General features: G+C 36.3%; 3 protein-coding genes across 13 annotated transcripts in view; 1 reads left to right on the top strand and 2 right to left on the bottom strand.

Annotated features, from left to right (window-relative positions):
* The first annotated feature begins 1,113 nt into the window (after positions 1 to 1,113).
* Positions 1,114 to 4,518, top strand: LOC108684945 (coatomer subunit delta). Its single transcript, XM_018189505.1, has 8 exons — positions 1,114 to 1,254; positions 1,438 to 1,477; positions 1,754 to 1,977; positions 2,480 to 2,868; positions 2,942 to 3,109; positions 3,183 to 3,496; positions 3,622 to 3,938; positions 4,017 to 4,518. The coding sequence occupies exons 1-8, from the start codon at positions 1,252 to 1,254 to the stop codon at positions 4,104 to 4,106; spliced, it is 1,545 nt and encodes a 514-aa protein (XP_018044994.1). The 5' UTR covers positions 1,114 to 1,251; the 3' UTR covers positions 4,107 to 4,518.
* Positions 4,519 to 4,721: 203 nt separating this feature from the next.
* On the bottom strand, positions 4,722 to 11,520 carry LOC108684946 (ankyrin repeat family A protein 2-like). Of its 2 annotated transcripts, none has more exons than XM_018189506.1 (6): positions 11,497 to 11,520; positions 6,203 to 6,474; positions 5,645 to 5,777; positions 5,083 to 5,303; positions 4,861 to 5,008; positions 4,722 to 4,786 (listed from the first exon to the last, which is right to left on the bottom strand). In XM_018189506.1, exons 2-6 carry the CDS (start codon positions 6,470 to 6,472, stop codon positions 4,722 to 4,724), a joined length of 837 nt encoding a protein of 278 aa, XP_018044995.1. In that variant the 5' UTR covers positions 6,473 to 6,474; positions 11,497 to 11,520. The 2 variants fall into 2 exon arrangements, with proteins under 2 accessions (XP_018044995.1, XP_018044996.1); XM_018189507.1 differs by lacking the exon at positions 11,497 to 11,520 and adding an exon at positions 7,775 to 7,801.
* LOC108684943 (IQ motif and SEC7 domain-containing protein 2) overlaps positions 11,502 to 19,246 on the bottom strand; it is a 53,388-nt gene continuing 45,643 nt past the window's right edge. For 6 of the 10 annotated variants that reach the window (XM_018189494.1, XM_018189504.1, XM_018189503.1 and 3 more), the window contains 8 exons: positions 14,973 to 15,329; positions 14,535 to 14,816; positions 14,187 to 14,451; positions 13,698 to 14,054; positions 13,197 to 13,573; positions 12,306 to 12,961; positions 11,880 to 12,221; positions 11,502 to 11,797 (listed from right to left, as the gene is read on the bottom strand). In XM_018189494.1, coding sequence (XP_018044983.1) covers positions 11,523 to 11,797; positions 11,880 to 12,221; positions 12,306 to 12,961; positions 13,197 to 13,573; positions 13,698 to 14,054; positions 14,187 to 14,451; positions 14,535 to 14,816; positions 14,973 to 15,329 — 2,911 coding nt within the window. In that variant the 3' untranslated portion in view covers positions 11,502 to 11,522. The remainder of the gene's footprint in view (positions 11,798 to 11,879; positions 12,222 to 12,305; positions 12,962 to 13,196; positions 13,574 to 13,697; positions 14,055 to 14,186; positions 14,452 to 14,534; positions 14,817 to 14,972; positions 15,330 to 19,246) is intronic. The other 4 variants (XM_018189495.1, XM_018189499.1, XM_018189500.1 and 1 more) reach the window with 3 other exon arrangements.

Below are 19,246 nucleotides of genomic sequence, written 5' to 3'. Positions count from 1 at the left end.
TATATATATATATATAAATAAACAATTCATTCAATCAAAGGTCTTATTTTATGGAAAGGAAAAAAATGAAGGACTTTGATTAATTTATTTTCTTATGCATAATGCCTAACACATAAGGTATAAAAAATTTAACCAATTACAATAAGACTGATTCAATGTGATCGATCCATTATTGGTCGGCAATTAGAGTTGACAGTTGGGTCGGCTTGCAGAATCGGTGATCTAAGGCCGAATTTACACCTTGACTGAAAAGTGAAAAGCGGAAAAGCAAAAGTCAATCAGAACTCGCAGTAGTAGTAGGCAATACATTTCGTTTGTCTGCTTCTTTCCACGAGTTCTGATTGACTTCCGCTTTTCCGCTTTCCGTTTTTTCGTCAAGATGTGAATCCGGCCTAATGCGGGCTCCTATCATAGCATTTACTTACTCTAACGCGCTCGTTGAAGTGAGTAGAAGCAAACCTAAAGTTCTTTTCTTCGGAAATGGAAAGAAAGGAAAGATTCTAAATTAATTGATTGTCTATAAGTACTATGTGTTATGCAAAAGTCTATGCTGCGGCCTTTTAGTCCGGATCTACAATAGTTTTAAGCCTTAAGTCATAAGATTGATCAATTACAGTCGAATTCGAGGAGAATAATCGACTATGGCTTAGTTTCCACCGAAAGTTTAATCCGGATTAGAATGTAAGAACCAATCAACTACAATCGAACGAGGAACAGGGAAATGCTCGATTGTAGTTGGTTGGTTCTTATATTCTGACCCAGATTAAACCGTCGGTGGAAACTAGGCCTATGATTCGTCCATTTATTATGGCTTAAGACTTAGAACTCTATTGTAGATCTGGAGTAACTACAATCGAATGCAAGAAGAATAAGTGATTGTGATTCGTCCATTTCTTACAGCTTAAAAATCTATTGTAGATCCGGAGTTACGTCTGAAGTGTCTGAATACGTATCAATTTTATTTTAGACGACTACTATTCTTCCGGTAATGTAATTGGATGATGTTTGACTGCATCATCACGTTCACGTGATCTGCGAATACCCTTCACAGATTTCCTACTACGATTATCGTGATTCATGGTGAAACGTCTCTCGTTCTTTGATCATGGCACACGTCAGCATAGTGCGCCCTCTATTTCCCTTGTTCGTGTATTTGTATATGTGTGATGTGGAGAAGTCCGTTCGTGTACGATAAGGAAATACATTTAGATTAAATCGCATATACGGAGCGTTGCAGAATCACTCGTCAGGATGGTAAGTGATTTTCTTCCGCGGTCGTGGGATCGTTGTCAAAATTCTGCTTCTTAAAAAAGGAATCCTGCAGCAGCGGAACCGCTCATGACATCGTCCACAGATGTCATCCATTTAACGGCGTGTGCCCGCCAGGCATTTAATTCTGTAGCCAAATTTATGTATTGTATGCTCATTTTTTTCTAGGTACTCATCGCCGCTGCGGTATGCACCAAATCTGGAAAAAGTGAGTTCACAAAATATTCTTGCATTGCTGTACATATGTTGCGTATGCGTGTCTTGTTTTAATAGTGTCAGCTACTAATCACATGATATTTTTATCTCATATCTATAATCGGTATTGTGTTTTATTTGTTGAGGAATGAGTATCAACTGATCGATTGTAAGAAAAAGTCGCATAATTTTCTGCTTCCTTGAACCTATTTTTTTTATCAATAAAATTGAGTAATTTGAAAAAAAAAATGCAATTATTTCTTCATCACAATTTGTATTACTCTTCCAGCTATAATTTCTCGACAGTTTGTCGAAATGACAAAAGCGAGAATAGAAGGCCTACTTGCTGCGTTCCCAAAACTAATGAGCTCGGGTAAACAGCATACATTTGTGGAAACGGAATCTGTTAGATACGTTTATCAGCCACTTGAGAAGGTTTACATGCTACTTATCACGACTAAGGCCAGCAATATTTTGGAGGATTTGGAAACTCTAAGGCTCTTTGCGAGAGTGGTAAATAGATATATTAATGGATCATAAAAGTAATAGCTGCGTTCAGTAGAGAAAACTAATCAGTTAGCTTAGCAATTCTTTAATACGATTGGTTCCCACATTTAGATTTATAGATAACGAAGACCTAAAGGCAAGAATCAATCATATTTATATCTAAACACTAACTGATTAATTTTCTCTGCTGAACTCGATCATTTCTATGGATCAGTGAACTCTATAGGATATGTTCTGCTTAACAGTTTTTTTCTGCCGAATGCAGCCAATGATATTCTGATGTGACTATTTTTTTGATTAATTGATTAATGATGTTGTTTTATTATCATAATTAAAGGAAAAAGTCAGAAAGACAAATATTCATATGTTTTCCTTTTTTCCATCAGGCTGCAGTTTTTTATAATTTAGTATAGGAAAGGTTTGCTCCATTATACTATAGATAAAACTCATTACTGTAGATTTATTATTGTTAATTATGTACATTAAGTATATATTTGATTTCTTTCAGATTCCAGAATACTGCAACTCAATGGATGAACTTGAAATAGCAGAGAATGCATTCAATTTGATATTTGCATTTGATGAAATAGTTGCATTAGGCTATAGGGAGAACGTCAATTTAGCACAAATCAGAACCTTTGTAGAAATGGATTCACATGAGGAGAAGGTTTATCAAGCAGTTCGAATGACACAAGAACGTGAAGCTAAGAATAAGATGCGTGAAAAGGCCAAAGAATTGCAGAGGCAAAGGATGATGGAAGCTAACAAAAAAGGTGGAATTAAAAGTCCCACATTTGGCGGAGGATATGGAAGCGGTAGCACCCCAGCTACTCCGTCTGTTGGTGATACAGCTAACTTTGTGCCTGAACCGATTAGACCTTCTTACAAGCCCAAGCTGTATGATTAATTTTAATCTTGATCATAATTGTATTTATAAATGTAAATATTTTTACTATAATTATTTTATTAGGAAACCATTAAATGTTGGACCAAGTGCAATGAAATTAGGTGGAAAGTCTCGCGATGTAGACTCATTCGTTGATCAATTGAAGGAAGAAGGAGAAAATGTCGTATCAGGACCACTTGCTGCTCTTGGAACAAAATCAACGCAAACTCCTCAGATAATTAATACAGAATTGTATGTTGATGATATATAGAAACTTCAAAATCATTCATGAACAATTATTCAAAAAATGTATTTCCATCAAAAGGGTTCACTTAAGACAAGAAGAACGACTTAATGTACGTGTCGGTCGGGATGGAGGTTTACAAAATTTCGAGTTGCATGGTTTGGTAACTTTATACATCTCTGATGAGAAATGGGGACGTATCCGTGTGCAAGTCGAGAACAGCGACACAAGAGGAATACAGTTACAAACTCATCCAAACGTGGACAAAGAATTGTTTAGATCACATGGACAAATAGGTCTAAAAGTACCTACGAAACCATTCCCATTGAACACTGACGTTGGTGTGCTGAAATGGCGTTTTCAAGCTCAAGACGAAACAGCATTACCAATTTCAAGTAAGGCTGCAATAATAATTGTCATATACGCTTTTACTTTTAATTCATTTTCTTTTAAATCTTTTTAATAAATTTTCTTTTAAATCTATGAAATATATGAGTATACATTTAATTGTTTGTAATAGTAAATTGCTGGCCTTCTGAAAACGGAGAGGGTGGCTGCGATGTGAATATCGAATACGAATTGGAACAGGCCGATCTTGAGTTGAATGACATCCAAATAAACATTCCTCTACCTATTGGATGTAATCCTATCGTCAGTGAATGTGACGGACAGTATACACACGAAGCACGACGAAACACGTTAGTTTGGTCCCTACCAGTGATTGATGCTTCAACGAAATCAGGCTCTATGGAATTTTCAGCCCCATCTTCTACACCTGCAGATTTCTTCCCACTTCATGTTTCATTTACATCTAAAACGCCGTATGCTAAAATTAAGGTATAGAATACATAGATTTCTATGTGTTTCGCAAATTATATCAAATTATATAAAAATAATGTTATTTTTATTTTTCAGGTTAGCGAAGTTCTGCTTGTAGAAGATCAGAGCCCAGTTAAGTATTCAGTAGAATCAGTGTTTTTCACTGATAATTATGAAGTTGCATAAGACATTATGGATAATAGATGAAAAGTATTTGCGTATGTAAGAATATGAAAGTAGGCACAGTTCAGTGGGAAAGCATAATGTTACGATCAACAATCAAGATTGACTATTACTTGAATTTTAATTTTATTGCCATACAACCATTCTTACGTGATTCATTAAACATTGATATATGTCATTTGCTATATTTATGTACATGTATCAATTTAATATGCTATTTAATAGCTGTTCGGTGCCGAATACTTATACACATTTGTAAAAAAAAGAAGATATATTTTAATTTGACTAAACTTGGTTATAATTCATACATGCAAATTTATCATATTTACTTTCTACTCTATACATATATTTTAGTATTGCAATAGCTCCTGCAAAAGATTGTATTATTACCAAATATATACATCAAATTTTGTTACTCATTCGTAAGTTTATGTTACCTTGTCTTGGAAAATATTTCATGTTGTGTTGCCATGTTTTTTAAAATTATTGTTAAAAATATGCTATAGAGAAAAATTTTTCTTATACTTAAACGACAAAAACAATTATTTCTTCATTTTTATTTACAATTTGTAAAAACGTATAATATACAAATGTTACAATTTAATAAAACAAACATCGTTATAATTCATCTGTTGGCGTACTTATAATTTGTGGTATCAAATGATTCTCAATAACTGCTTTAGCTGCAAATTAATAAAAATCAAATTTACCATTTTCATGTAGATTATTTTAAATGTTTTTAAAAGAAAATGCTTACCATTCATTGAATTATTCATAATTGCTGCTTTATAAGCACTTATATTTGAGGTATTAGTAAGTGTTATTTCTGCACCTTTTATTAATAATTCATAACAAACATGTGGATGATCGCAGTGTGCTCCATATATTAATGGAGTATTACCATCCTACAGCATAGAAATATAATTATATGATACATGATACCAGAAATTAAGTTTATACTTAAAAGAAATGTGTGTACCTCATCACATGCGTTAGGATCAGCTCCATGATTTAACAATAATTTGACAACATCGTGATGACCATAGGCGGCCGCCAAGTGTAGACTAGTCTGTAAGTTTGGTCCACAACGATTTATACTGGCGCCCCTTTTGAGCAATTGTTTAGCACTACCTATTTGTCCGTAAGCACTAGCCCACATCAATCCAGTTAAGCCTTTTTCATCAGTCATATCCACTGAGTCTGTGCAGCAAAGATGTGTTATTTTACAATAATATTTATATTTTAATTTAGACAATAATAGCGAATTTAATCACTTGCATTACTAGATTAGTACTAAAATAGCTATCTATAAAATATACATTAACATATTTATTTAAATATTTTAAATGATTAAATTTCCAATAACAATATTGTCACGTTATTTAACAGGATATATGTGTATTATCTCATTGTCAAAGTTGATCATATTAAACTATTGCATTTAGATACTTTACATAAAACAGCTTTTTTAATATGTATTAATTCAATGTAGTGCGTGACTGAATTCACCATAAGATGTACAGTGCATACATATAATTTACTTGAATGTATATGATCAGATGTAAGTTCCCCCTGACCCGCCAAGGTATGAAACGTGATGTCGTTGCCAACATAGAGCTGGTGTATCTGCGTTTGAGTGTTGCCTCTTTGCAAATTTGTGAGCAGAGTGGGTGGCTACAAATAGATAAAAAATGAATAATACTTTTAAAGCTTCCACAGGATACTTTCTATACAGAAGCTATAAGCCCTCCTTGTCCAAATTCATTATTAGAATGCCGTTTTGTAAACATTACAGTTTACTTCATCAAAACAAGGACCAGTCTGATACTGTGTCAAGCTGCTTCTCGTTCTGATAAATTGTAATATTCACGAACATTGGCATTCTAATAATGAATCTGGACATGAAGACAATCTATAAACCGCTTAGCTTTTGTATAAAAAATAGATCTTATATATTTAGTTAATAAAATATAAATATTCTATGGCCTACAGGCGACGGTATTACAATAACTTCTTTGTCGCGACGGGTGAATCCCCTGACTCTTGAGGTCGATACTGATGTCCCGTGGAGTTCAAGGAGAAGGCTGAGAGAGGAGTACCTTGTATGGTTGGAAGGCGCTAGTCCTGGTCGAGTCTTGCCACGCTCCTGGTGCCCAGTGCCATTTTGTCTCGAGTGGCTCGGACTTGCAGCCGATGCTCACATTTTCCGGCTTGTAAATCAGAGGTTTCGGCCGTATCCCGATCGCCGATCCATCAGGAGTGACGCTCTTCTCACTCTCGGCAGTCTCAGCAGAGCAGCGGTCCCCTTTGATTTCGTCCTCTTCCCGCTCCTCCTTTAGAATTAATTCCGAGTGAATCTGATCTTCCATAGCTGTCAAACATGAAATTTCAAATCGCACATGTGCGAAATGGACCAAGCGGATCAGTTTCGTTTTACGATGTCCTTTTTATTCGTTATTTGTTAGTCGAACGCGAAAACAGAATTTTCTATGAAATCATATAAAACTGGATGAACTGGATTACTAGATTTACACCATGTTGGAGGTTAGGAATATATTATCTCGAAGAGTAATCTGATTGAAAACATTCCACGTCGGAGATTGTCGGGATTGTCAAGAGACGTGGAATTCGATTCTCATTCTCATGTTGATATTGTTCCACTATTATTTAAATGCAGCAATAATCATATATACGACACCCTGCATAGATGCTGTGTGTTCCGTTGTATTTATTTACGAAAGGATGTACATACATGTGCGAACATTGAGAACCGATACAAATAAACAGTTCATGCGCGCTGGAAAGATGTTTTAGATGTGCAGTATATGCGGCGTATCGACGATGGATTTATTATTATCAATGATCGAGTTCAAGATAGCAAAACAGCTAAGCATGCTTATATCGAGCGATTGTATATAATTGGTTGAATCCATAAGTAACAACCAATTATGTTCATTTGCTCAACGAGCAGACTAGCTGATTTGTTAATTTGAACGCGCCCAATATATCAGAAAAGTTGCTTTCCATTTATACCGATTCTCAGATAATTCTTACTTATGATATTATATCAGTTGAATGCGCGTTCCTTTTGCATTCTGACAAGTGAGATTTAACTGAATTTTTGCCTATAATCTGCACAAGATCGAGATCGTGCTGTGAGTCTCGTAAACTCACTTTAAAAGTTATGAACCTGTGTTGTCATATAATAATTTTTTATCAAAGTAAGCAAATAATGATGACATTAATTTGAATATAAAATACTCAGCTCACTTCAGATTTAGTTTCATTTGTGTGTAAATGGAAAGTAAAGTTAACAGATCTATTTTCGGAAGATTAGAGCAAATGATTAAATTAATTGACAAATTAATTTAATTGTAGAATTGTAAAATTTCTTTCAATTTCTTCTTTTAATTTTATCATCTTTAATCTTTTTTTCTGTGCAAAAATGACAATAAATTATAATAGTTTTATTCATTAATAAAAATATAGAATACGTTACTTGAAAACTTAGGACGATTTCGGCTAATTAACTTAATTGATGTTTAATACGACCGATAGAATTGGTCACGGTAAAATTTTTGTCTACCATCCAAAGATTTGAATGCTAATCAAGTCTTTCTTTCTAAACGAATAATATTATTAATAGTAATATATATTAATAAATTACTCACAGATTATGTTAATTGATGAATTGTCAAGCAGCATGACGTCAGAGATGATAAATAAGCTGATATTGATGAAGGATAAATACACGCATTTCGGATTCAGAGTTATTTATTAACACAGTGTACTTACAGCATTTACTAGACTAACAAGGGAAAAATTTACTAATAATTTGGCATTGAGAGGGAAGAGGAGGGGGCGAGAGGAAAAGGGGCGATTGATCTTGATTATACACGCTTTCTCACCAGCAAGGCTTTCTCGGAGAGCAAGCCGAGTAACGACTGCGACGTGCTCAATCGGGCATCAGACTTTAAAGATCGCGCCAATTTGGTGCAATCCATTCTTCCCTGATATTTTTCCAGTAACAAGAATACGTATTTCTAGTTTAACGCGACTGATAACGACAGTATGACAATAGGTATCAAATTCGAGGAATAGTGCGAGGCGATGCTCAATTCATCTCATTCTCATTGCTCAATAAAGTGACTTCTTTTTCTTTGTGAGGGTGGAAAAAAGTGACAAAAAAAAAAGATACATGCGTAAGAAAATTTGGGGTTTTCCTAATCAGTCTTTTTTTTTCTTGTCCTCGCGCGAGATTATCACAGAATTCAGATTATTTAAGTGAGTGGCCAGTGAGAAGAATTGACGCGATCTCGTCCGTGGAACTTAGTATACTTGTGACGTTAACGCTGCGTCTAAAGTCGATCATGTACTCTCTGTACAATTTCTGCCCATTTCTATTGTACTAACGTAAATTAACTTTAATCTTGATTTAACTTACTTTTTATCTTTTTTTAGTTCTAAGAATTATAAAAGGATAAAGAATAAATTAAACTGAGATTAAAGTTAATTCTACACTGATAGAAATGGACATTAAAGGATTATCTTCGCGAGGTAATCCCATATTCTGTCGTACGAGATCGTATCGCGTACATTGTGTTGATGAGAAAGACTAGAATCGATGTCGGTGATGCGTGCACGAGTAGCTCGTTTAATATGGATGCTTTCCATTTAATGGTACAAATCGACACAAGCATTGTTCCATCTTTCTTTATATTTAGTAAGCAATAAAAATAAAACGATACTTGTGTCGACTTGTCACCAAATGGAAAGCCTCTAATGAAGAAAAGTTCGCAACAGGCATGGAAATATACCTTCATTTATCTCTTTTTCTCTCTCTTTCTGTAAACAAAATGTATTGTCGACAAGCTACCACAAATACGTAAATTGTCTCTCGACAATTTCAACAATTCCTCTGTTCCTTTTCTCGTTTCTCTTTATTAGAATCATAAATAGAACGGAGTGTTCAACATTCGATTGTTTACAACGTTTATAAAGTACATTAGCGATACGGGTCATACGTGTCAAGGATCAATCGATAACAGTTATTAGCAGACGTGACAGGCGCAAAATTAGAACGTAGTCGATCATGCGGTTACGTATAAAAATTTTCAGCCCGACTTATCTCTAAATCGCTTTTCGTTCAGCGTGCTGGAAAAATTCTGATATTTACAATATAGGAGAACGAGAATGTTTTTTGCACAATATTTTTTGACCGATTGCAAAGTCGTTCTCTCTAACGAATCTTAATCTTAAGTTAACGATAATTACAAAACTTATCGCTGATATTAACAATGCGGTCAAAAGCATCTTTTTTTCTCCCCAGTAAGCAAACTATTCGCAGAATGCCAGAAAATTGATAATAAATTCGATTAGAAAAATTTAGCAGATCAGTACCATCTGTGTCTGCATTAAAACTACTTTCTTATGCTTTGTCAATCAGCTATACCTCGATAGGATAATACACTTATTAAATTATATAACAAAATCTTGTATAAAATTTGTAATCTGCAATTACGGGTATATTTACAAAATAGATGTAAAAACTCCGATCTTTTCTAAGTTTATATCTCAATATTTGTTCACTTCTCAATTAAGTTCAATGTAGTATTTTAACAAAATAATAATATATATAGCGAATCATTCTAGCGCGATTATTGCAAAATTGTCATAAGTTCATGATGTCATAAGTTAATGTGCAATATTTTCAATTTGCCTATCGAGGTGTCAAATTATACAAACAAATTCTATTATTTTTTTTGTGACATTCTATCGCCAGCATCTGACATAACAGATTCTGCATAAAAATTTTTAATGATTTGCAAAATCTGTTTAAGCAGATGGCCTACTGGGTCTCTTTCACTCTCTCTCTCTTTTCCCTTTGTAACGTCATTAAAATCTTTTGGTTAAACACACGTCTGATATTCACGATACTAAGAAAGAATTAGAGCACAAGTAAAGAGAGTAGAAATCTAAAGTAGAATTATATTAAACACTCCTCTTATGTAGAGATGCGTTATTTTAACGGGAGATTATCATTAAATTAATAAACGCCGTTTGCTTGTTTACAGCCAGCTGATGTCACGATCAGCGCTATGTACATTATCAATTAGTTTGTCATACAATTCCACAGCTCTTGGAAAAAATTTCCGACCTCCTCTACGATTGTGATTTCATTAGTTCGTTTCTCGGTCGCGGGAGATTTTTTTATCATGGCAGTATATAAGGCATGCGCGTTTTTTTTTTTCTTTTTTTTCCCCGTTTATTTCGCGTATGTATCTTAGCTTACGTGATTATACTCTCGCAACGATATTATCGACGTTTAGATCTAGCGTCTATTTTTGCCGCGAAAAACGAGAAACGAATTAATCCTGGATATATTTAACATGATGGCTTTTTTTCTTTTCGCTCCTTTTTTCCTCTTTTGAAAATGTGAACAACTTCGAGTCAAAATTTCAACATACATAAGCAAAAACTACTTCTCGTGAATGATTATCAATAGATTGCTATAATGACAAACACGTCTTACGTCTTACGTTAAGTCTTATTTCATTGCTACATTCAAACTTCACGTTTCCGTTAATAAAAATCGTTAGACATCAACATGCACCTAACATCGATAGAGATTGCTTATCGTTTCCCTTATACTAATTTCTTTTTGTTACACGTGACAATTCGTTTCGAACATCGTTATAAACCTATTATTTACAATTTTTCGAATTGGTGATGGTGATAATACTTGTTGATAGCGATTACTATTAGAAATTCTTGACAGTATCTCGCATTCTTACAATTCTTGTGAATTAAGAATTTTCTCTTCATTAAATTCTACTCGTTAACGCCCGCCTGTAAAACTAAGCAAAAATGTAATATTATCTACACACAATTCTATCATTCAATATCGCGTCTTCATAAATTATAAATACAGTGTGAAAAATGTGTCCATTAGTTGTTTTAGATGAATAAATACTATACATAATCTTGGGAGAGGAGAATAGGTTAAAATTTTCTTTTTCTTTTTAAATGCGCCTGGTGATTTCGATTGGATCCTGCCCAATCCTTTAGATTTACGTCTTTAGCTGTCATCATTAGCGCTTTAATCCTTTAGCACGCTTCATGATATACGTATAAAAAGATACTACTCTATTAGTACGGTAATAGAACAGTTCACGGCAGTCTTGCTGCTTGTATTAATTCACCTTTTTTTTTAAGAAAAAAAAACTGCACAACGAGAAGATCCAAGTAGAAGAAATAAAAATCGCAATTTTATTAATATGAATAAATTAGAGAGTAATTATTGCTATTAAAATTCTCGACATAAACGCGAGATATCTTTATCTTATTAAAAACACGAAGCGTACTAGAAGAAAATAGATATACAAAAGTGTACCTCGTTTACATTACTGGAAGAGTACATTATACTTCCGTGGTACGACTGTAAGGGCCGGACTCTTCAGATTGTGACAGTTTTCGCTCTCGTTTGGTGAAAAGACCTCCTAAAAAAGACGGCTGCTGAGCTAATCCCTTACCACCAGCTCCAGGAATTGTAGCTCCTGGATGAATAGGATGAACTTGTCCAGGATGTTTAATGCCTTGGCTCATCGAGCTGGCAGAAGTAGATTGAAATGAAATAGACATACCGCTGTCCAGAGAACCCACGCTTCCACGACGCTGTGGCTTCTCACCGGCAACTAAATACATACATTGATACGTTACATTTCATATATTTGTTAAAATGTAAATATGAAAATATAAATATTTTTCCCTACTTACACTGCTCGTGTATATCAAGAAGAGAATTACTAAGGGCAGAACGTTTCAATTGCGTGTCGACATCGACTGTTTCTGTTCTATCGGAACAAGTTCCGGGACAAGGACATATCTCTACATCAGCGACGCCAGAGTCTCTGTTTTCTGCACCACCTCGCGCACCCCTACTGCTCTTTTGTCTCTCCAATTCAGTTTCGATACGTAAAGTTTCCATCTCATCCATTTCACTGATAGATTCTCTAAGGTCTTCCACAAATTTACACCTGTCATGTTCGTTTCGAGCATTAAATGTGACTAGAACTTTTCCGTCGACACGCTGAGAAAGTCTTATGCCATATGGATAATCTGCAAGACAAATGATAGCAATCAGAAGTAAAGATTACGCTAATATTTAAATATTTTCATAAACTTATTTCATTAAAAACTTACGGGGAACTTCAAATAAAGTAACCACCATGCCACAAAGTGTAAAGCTCTGCCTGAAAGTATAAGTTACGCTATTCTTCTTCTTGCTCAATATCTTCGTGACAACGAGCAGGTCGTTAAAGAGGAAAACCTCTCTTTGATGAACGCCAGGTCTCTCTTTTTTATGAATATCCGGTATCTCATAGAGCCTGCAGTAACACACCAATCTTCGATGTGGTAGCGCCATGTTTGGCTTCTTTCCAACAATAGTCGCTTGGACCTTCATTACTTGCGACACATGGTCTGAGCCTGGCTTGAATTCATTATCTTTCACTCGTTCGTAAATGCCAACTAGGATATCCCGATCTATATCGCCGCAATCATCGATTCCTCGAAGATTTTTTATAAAATCCTCGAGTCTCATTCTGCGCTCAGGTTTTAGGTTAGGTGTATGCAAATCCGTGTTAAGCATGATAATAGCAAAGGCTAAGACAAAAACGGTATCTGCCGACCGCAGCCTCGATATTACATCGTGATTGCATTGGCAATAACGTTGACTAAAGACTTCCATTAACCGTTCGATCTTTTGCGCCTCGCCAGGCATTCTGAAGTAGGCTTGAAACTTTCGTAAAGCGACATCCACTTGCATTCCAGAAAGATCTAACTCCTGAGAGAAACATCTGTAAATTATAAGTATTAAATATTAATATAGATATATCTAAGAGATATAGATATAGAATTATAAGTAATAAAATACATGTTTTATACATGTTTTAAACATTATGACAATATTTTATTTTAAAAGAAGTATTTTAAATAATGTATAATTATAATGAAACAATTCTTTATTAACGAAAATTTATTCTTTTATTCTCAACATTGATTCAAATATATTAAGTATATTAAACCACTTACTCAAGTACTGCCATATTAAAAGTGTTCTGCAAATTTCCAAGATACTCTCCTATCATCTGTTTGGATAATCCTTTTCGACTGATCAAGAATCTAGCGACTCCTTGCGGACTGTTCTCCAAAAATCCACGTCTGATAAGATAACTGATTCCCCTTTCCGGTTTCTTATTGAAAAGATTTAGGCCGACTCTGTATTGTCGCTTTCTCACTGTTTCGGACACCTTGTAACTCGTTTGAGGCGGCAGACTTTCTGTGTGGTCCATTAGGGGAAGCTGATAACCGGAGCTAGCATGTGAGTGGCCAAGCTCCTTCACGTTAGCGGTCATCGCCGTCGTGTCAGCAGTATGACTCGCGCATTCCTGATGTTCCGGCGAACTCGACTGATTTCACAATCACAACAGTTCCGTTAATGCTTTTCGCTTACGTCCTCAGAAAATCGCCGTTACTTGCGCTAAACGAGCAAGTAAAGCGTAAATATAATGAGAGAAAGTCAACTATACTTACAATTCCTTTGTGCTTCCAGACAGGAGATCCTCTCTGAGCATCGCCCTCGGAGCTTTCGCAATTGGTGGAATCACTACCGGAGCTCTGCACCGAACTTAGACTTCCATTCTCCACACTTTTACTAAGACCATTATGTCGTGGTTCCATGGATCTCGAGGTGATAGAAGACGTTCTCTTCGGTACCTCCGGAGGGACTTTTTTACCGGAACACCTCGTTCTGCCAGGACCAAGCTGGTTGGCGTTGTTCCAATTTTGCGATATAGTCGTCTGTAGATTGTGCGGCGTCGACGGCGATGTGCATGGTGTTCGCAGCAAGTCTCTTGGTGGCGTTTCTTGTCTCAGGCCGCACAAGGCTTCCTGAATTAAATAGAAATTGCATTTTTCTATCAAATTAAAGCGACAAAACAAGATATATTTTGTAACAAATTATTAGTCTGTTCATTTTACAATACGATCGTTTTCTTTGTCATTACGTTTATCGACACTCACCTGTGGATTGTAATAATGGATACTGGAGCCGCTCTCCTGGGAGCTCGATTCCCAGCAGGGACTCGGTGGTAACTGCTGATGTCGATTGCATGGGCTGGGCGCCAATGAGGGCGTATGTCTACCGCTCTGGTGCAAATTATGATTTGTGTGTTGATGGCTGACCTGGACCTCGCATCTACCACTCTGACTTCTCGGTATAGGCGATTGCGAATTGTCCACGTGCCGCCTCTCCCTGAGAGACATGCTTCGAATCGGCATTGGTCTGCTAGATTCGCAGTTAATTTAGCGCGATGAATTTTTTTTTTAACGTAACGACAGTAACTTCCACGGAGAAACGTTTTTAATTACCTGTTGGCGGACTGTGCCTGCTGAATGTATATTTGACTATGATAAACCATTCTCTCGTGATCGTTGAGATTACCCGAGCGGTCGATCGCCAATTCTTGAAGCTTCCTACTCAATCTCTTTTCTGCCTTGGCCATCGCCGTGATCGCCGCGAATTTCTTCAGCAATGTGTACCTCCGAAAGGCACGTTGAATTGTCAGTGCCGCGTTCCGCGCCTTCACGCCACCGTATTTCCGCTCTAGCATCTCGATCTGCTTGTCAAGTAGATCCTGCGACAACTCGTATCTATAGAAAACGAAACCACGCAATTTTTAACTTCCGATCCATTCTCTTGGCTGCACTCCTCGATACAATTTTTCATCCGCAGGCGGACTGTTACGGTTCTCTGCGTATGTGTTGTTTGTTCGCGGTCGCGAAAAAGGATATAAGATTATGACTTACGCGGTCTGCAGCCGACATCGCTTGAGCACATCGCCGTTACGGACCGAGCCCTTCTTAAGATGATTCTGCTGATACCCAGCGGACTGTGGTTGCCCACCAAAGCCCTGCACCATGGTGCCGTAGCTCTGCGGCTGCGAATAGCCTGTTGCGTTGTGCGAATAGACCTGCACGCTCGCGGCAGGATACGGAGGCCCGTGCGCGTAATTTTGATTCTGCATGTAGGACTGGCCCGTGATGTACGATGTCGTCGACAGGGACGTCTGGCTACCAGACGAGTACGCGCCGTGCATGCTGTTGCCGTGGATCTGGCTAGCGGCCGTACTGCTGTGCGACGGTCTCTCCACCTTCGTCGGGAAGCTGCGCAAGAGATAAATGTTAATTAATTTTTGTTCGAGACATCACGTCCGCGAGACTTTATTTTCTCAAGTTATTAATGACTTCTGTATCCTTCAATTGTAAAGTATTTTTCTGATAAATCATCTCTAAGAATTTGACGAAACGGACATGACGAAAATCGCAGAGAATTATTAATTTCTCCATCACGTTCCGATTTTAATCTATACTTATAATAACTTCTTACCAGACATATATAAATGTTTCATCATTATTTTTCCATATATTATTGAACAGCAGTTTCTTCAAAGTCGTTTCTATCAATATAGATTATTAACTTTAATCTTGATTTAATTTACTTTTATCTTTTTCTAGTTCTATTAGAAAAGAAGAAAGAGTAAATTAAATTGAGATTAAAATTAATCTATATTGATAAAAGTGGACATCACACTGAGAAAAATGGTCTGATTGGATTAAACAGCAATTCTGGTAGAAAATGGAATCAGAATTTTCTAGTTAAGTTTACTAGAATTCTAGTTGAGATAATTAGAATTCTGATTGATATAATTATTCTGATAAAAATAACTAATTCTAATAGATTTTACCAGAAATATTATATCAGAATTCTGATTATCTCAACTAGAATTCTAGTAGACTTAACCAGAAAAAATTCTGATTCGTCCATTTTCAACTAGAAATTTTTTTTTCAGTGCAGTATTGATTTACAGAGAGGAACTCATCGCAAAGTTCGAGAGTTGAATGAATTATCGTAGACCACAAATTAAAAAATGGAAGAAATATTCAAATAAATTTTTAAATTTTCGTTTTTCTCTTGAAGACGGCGTCTCAAACGAAGAGATTTTTATTTCTAGATTTTCACAATTTAGTTTTTTGTTCTATCTTTTATTCGAAGAAAAACTAGCTTATAAGAACCTGTACAAAGAAACATACGGCAAGTCCGTACAGAAATAATTGAAATCAGATAAACGACACCCTAGTCACGGGACTGCAAACGCCAGGTGTTTTTAATTATTAGAACACAAGCACACACATATATGTGTGTGTGTGTGTGTGTGTGTGTGTGTGTGTGTGTGTGTGTGTGTATGTGTGTGCGACGCATATAATATGCGGATCGTAAAAACAGAGGACGTACCCTCTGAAATGGTAAATGCAAATGATCATATTGCTCTCTCGGACTTGAGGACTCGGACAATTTTCCACGTGTATCGAATTGCGCGATCTATCTTTGTCTATGATGCGGTGTGATGCCACGGACGTTCTCGATGCACAGCTAGTTCTTGCGCGTAATTATTATACCATGATTACGTCACCGAGCCGTTTCTTCTTTCGCGAAGAACGATGCACGTGTGTCTCGAACGATCTCGCGTGTCGACCACCTCGAACACCGAAGACGAACTGACGATGGAAGAAGAGCAGCTGGCTCTCGAGGTCTGCTTTTCGGATCATTGGGACAAGAAATCCCTGAAAGAATCGTGGATCGAGGATGAGGGGTACAAGTCTTCTTCTCGCCCCTCCAAGATACCATAAAGGTGCGTATTATATGCCCGTATCTCCAACGTATCCTCGCCGGTGTGTATCTGGCAGGTGTACGCGACGATAGCAGCGTCGACAGTGTATTTGACCGTGACACTCAACCTTCCGCGGCGGAGACTACTTCTTACGTAATGCACGTCAATTAAATGACTTACGTAAGAATTCGACTTAAGCAAATGAATGCGCAACATATGATAAATGCATATGCCGGCCGAAGAGATGAAACGCGAGACGACTGGGAAGAGTTGCAAGGAATGATTCATGATTCGTCCGACTCTCGAACTTTGCGAGAGCGAAGGCTTCTTCCATTAAATCAATGAATGCTTAGTAAGACAATGTTGCTGTAATACATGAAGAAATAATGATGAAATGTAACGTAGACTAGAATTGTATTACCAGAGAATTAAAAATTGGAGCGTGGTCGAGAAATCGATGGTACCGCTTCGTCATAAAATGTGCATCTCGCGTTCTCGTAAACTAAGTCGTATGTTTCCCTGCCGTAATCAGTGCGTGTATCATTAAATGTTATACGATAATGTAGTTGAACAATATAAATGCGGTGGGTAATGCAGAAGCAACACGTAATCGTATATAAGATTTCAATGAGTTTTAAACTTCAATTAGAAAAATCTAAGTATATAAATCTTAACTTAGAATTGAAACAGGATATCGAGCACAATTGAGAATTAAATTACTTTCTTTTAATAAAGAATCATATTTACATAATAGATCCTTCTAAATCAGTATAAAGTTCAGAAACTTTAATGAAAACGTGTGAGAATAGAAGTTGTGTCTTTAATTTGGGCACAAAAGAAGATGAATTCAGAAAGCGTATCATCATAACTTTTCAGAGGAAGAATATATTAAACATCATTACCGTTATAGTAGAATGAATTTTACTACATATCGGACTTTTACAAAATCAATTGTGAAACTTATAAATGCAAACATTGGAAAGCTCTTCGGAAACATCTGCGTCTGGAGAAGAGAAAGCGCGTATATAATTCGTAATATAACCAAACCTATTAAAACCTTTCAGAAAAAGAAACCTGCCTTACATCGTAATTGCGAGCAAAGTAAATCGATATTTTTTTTATCAATCGTACTTTTACGAAACATTTCGAATTCTTCGGGGAGAACATCAGCGGATCCATAGGAGCGGATACGTTGCCAGAGATCCTGCGTACGGATATCAACGCGAGGGACGGTATGGCATTAAAGCTTCCCCAGAGGAGGAAGAGGAGGAGGAACATCTGCTCCATCGTGCCTGCGACTCGCGTGCCACACGAGCGCGTGCTATCCAGAGCCTCCCCGACACGGCTTCGCAGAAGCGGCACGGGACTCTGCCATGCCGCCTGCCTGCCGTGCCGATGGTGCCTCGACACGCACCTGGCTCGATGTTTTTTCTTTCAGGGAAGATGCCACAGGCGGCCAAATGCGTACGAACTGGCTTCTTTCTCCTTCAAGAGGTGCTTCTTAAGGATCTATAAGTACATAGTCCTTATTTCACTTTGATCCATGGAAAAAAGATAGCTCCTTAGGAAATATTAGATTATTTGAAAGATTCGTTCATATGTATTTTTTGTCTATATCATTTTTATGTATACAGTGAAAAAGGAAAGTGGACTTTTCAATCGATTATTGGAATATATCAGAGAACGAATAGATGAATGAGATTGTATTTAACGTAATTGCTAATGCAATTGTTAATTGTAATTTATTAAATATCTTAATATGTGATTTTCAATGGAAAATATTCTGCAAGTATTTAACATCGTGAAAATATGATAGGATTTGATATTATAGGATTTATACAGATAGAAATCCTGTATTAAATGGAGATAAAATGAGATTATGTTTCCTTTGTAAATATATTTAATATTCTATTCATGTATTTGAATATATATAATATTGCATGACATTTTACACTTTTGATAATAATTGTGCTGATAATTATTATATTATTATATCATTTTATATTTGTAATATTTTTCTCTTTAGATCTATAAATGTAATTGCGAGAAAATGTAGTAGTATTTCTATAAATGCAGTTGCATGAGACAAAACCGCAATATCCACCCGCGTATGGATACATAAATTAAGGATTATTATCGGTACATTTGATGTAATGATAACGATACAACGCATTTACAATTTAGTCAAGTTTCATCGCTGAAAGCAAGAGACATGTAGCACCTCGTTAACTTCTTAACATGTAACTTGATATATCCTCGAAGTACATGCAAATGTCCTTTTGTTCCTGGAGAGGAGAGAATTGAATTACCGTGTAGTGATAACTTACGTTCATTATCATTGGCCTAAATGCGCACAATATAAGCCATTTGCATATTGCAAACTCTCCGGGCGGAATCACATTCGTCATATCA

The sequence above is a fragment of the Atta colombica genome, unplaced genomic scaffold (assembly GCF_001594045.1).
Source record: "Atta colombica isolate Treedump-2 unplaced genomic scaffold, Acol1.0 scaffold141, whole genome shotgun sequence".
In the NCBI taxonomy this organism is placed as follows: Eukaryota; Metazoa; Arthropoda; class Insecta; order Hymenoptera; family Formicidae; genus Atta; species Atta colombica.
Note: the sequence above shows the minus strand (reverse complement) of the source record. Positions and strands in the feature narration are given on the sequence as shown.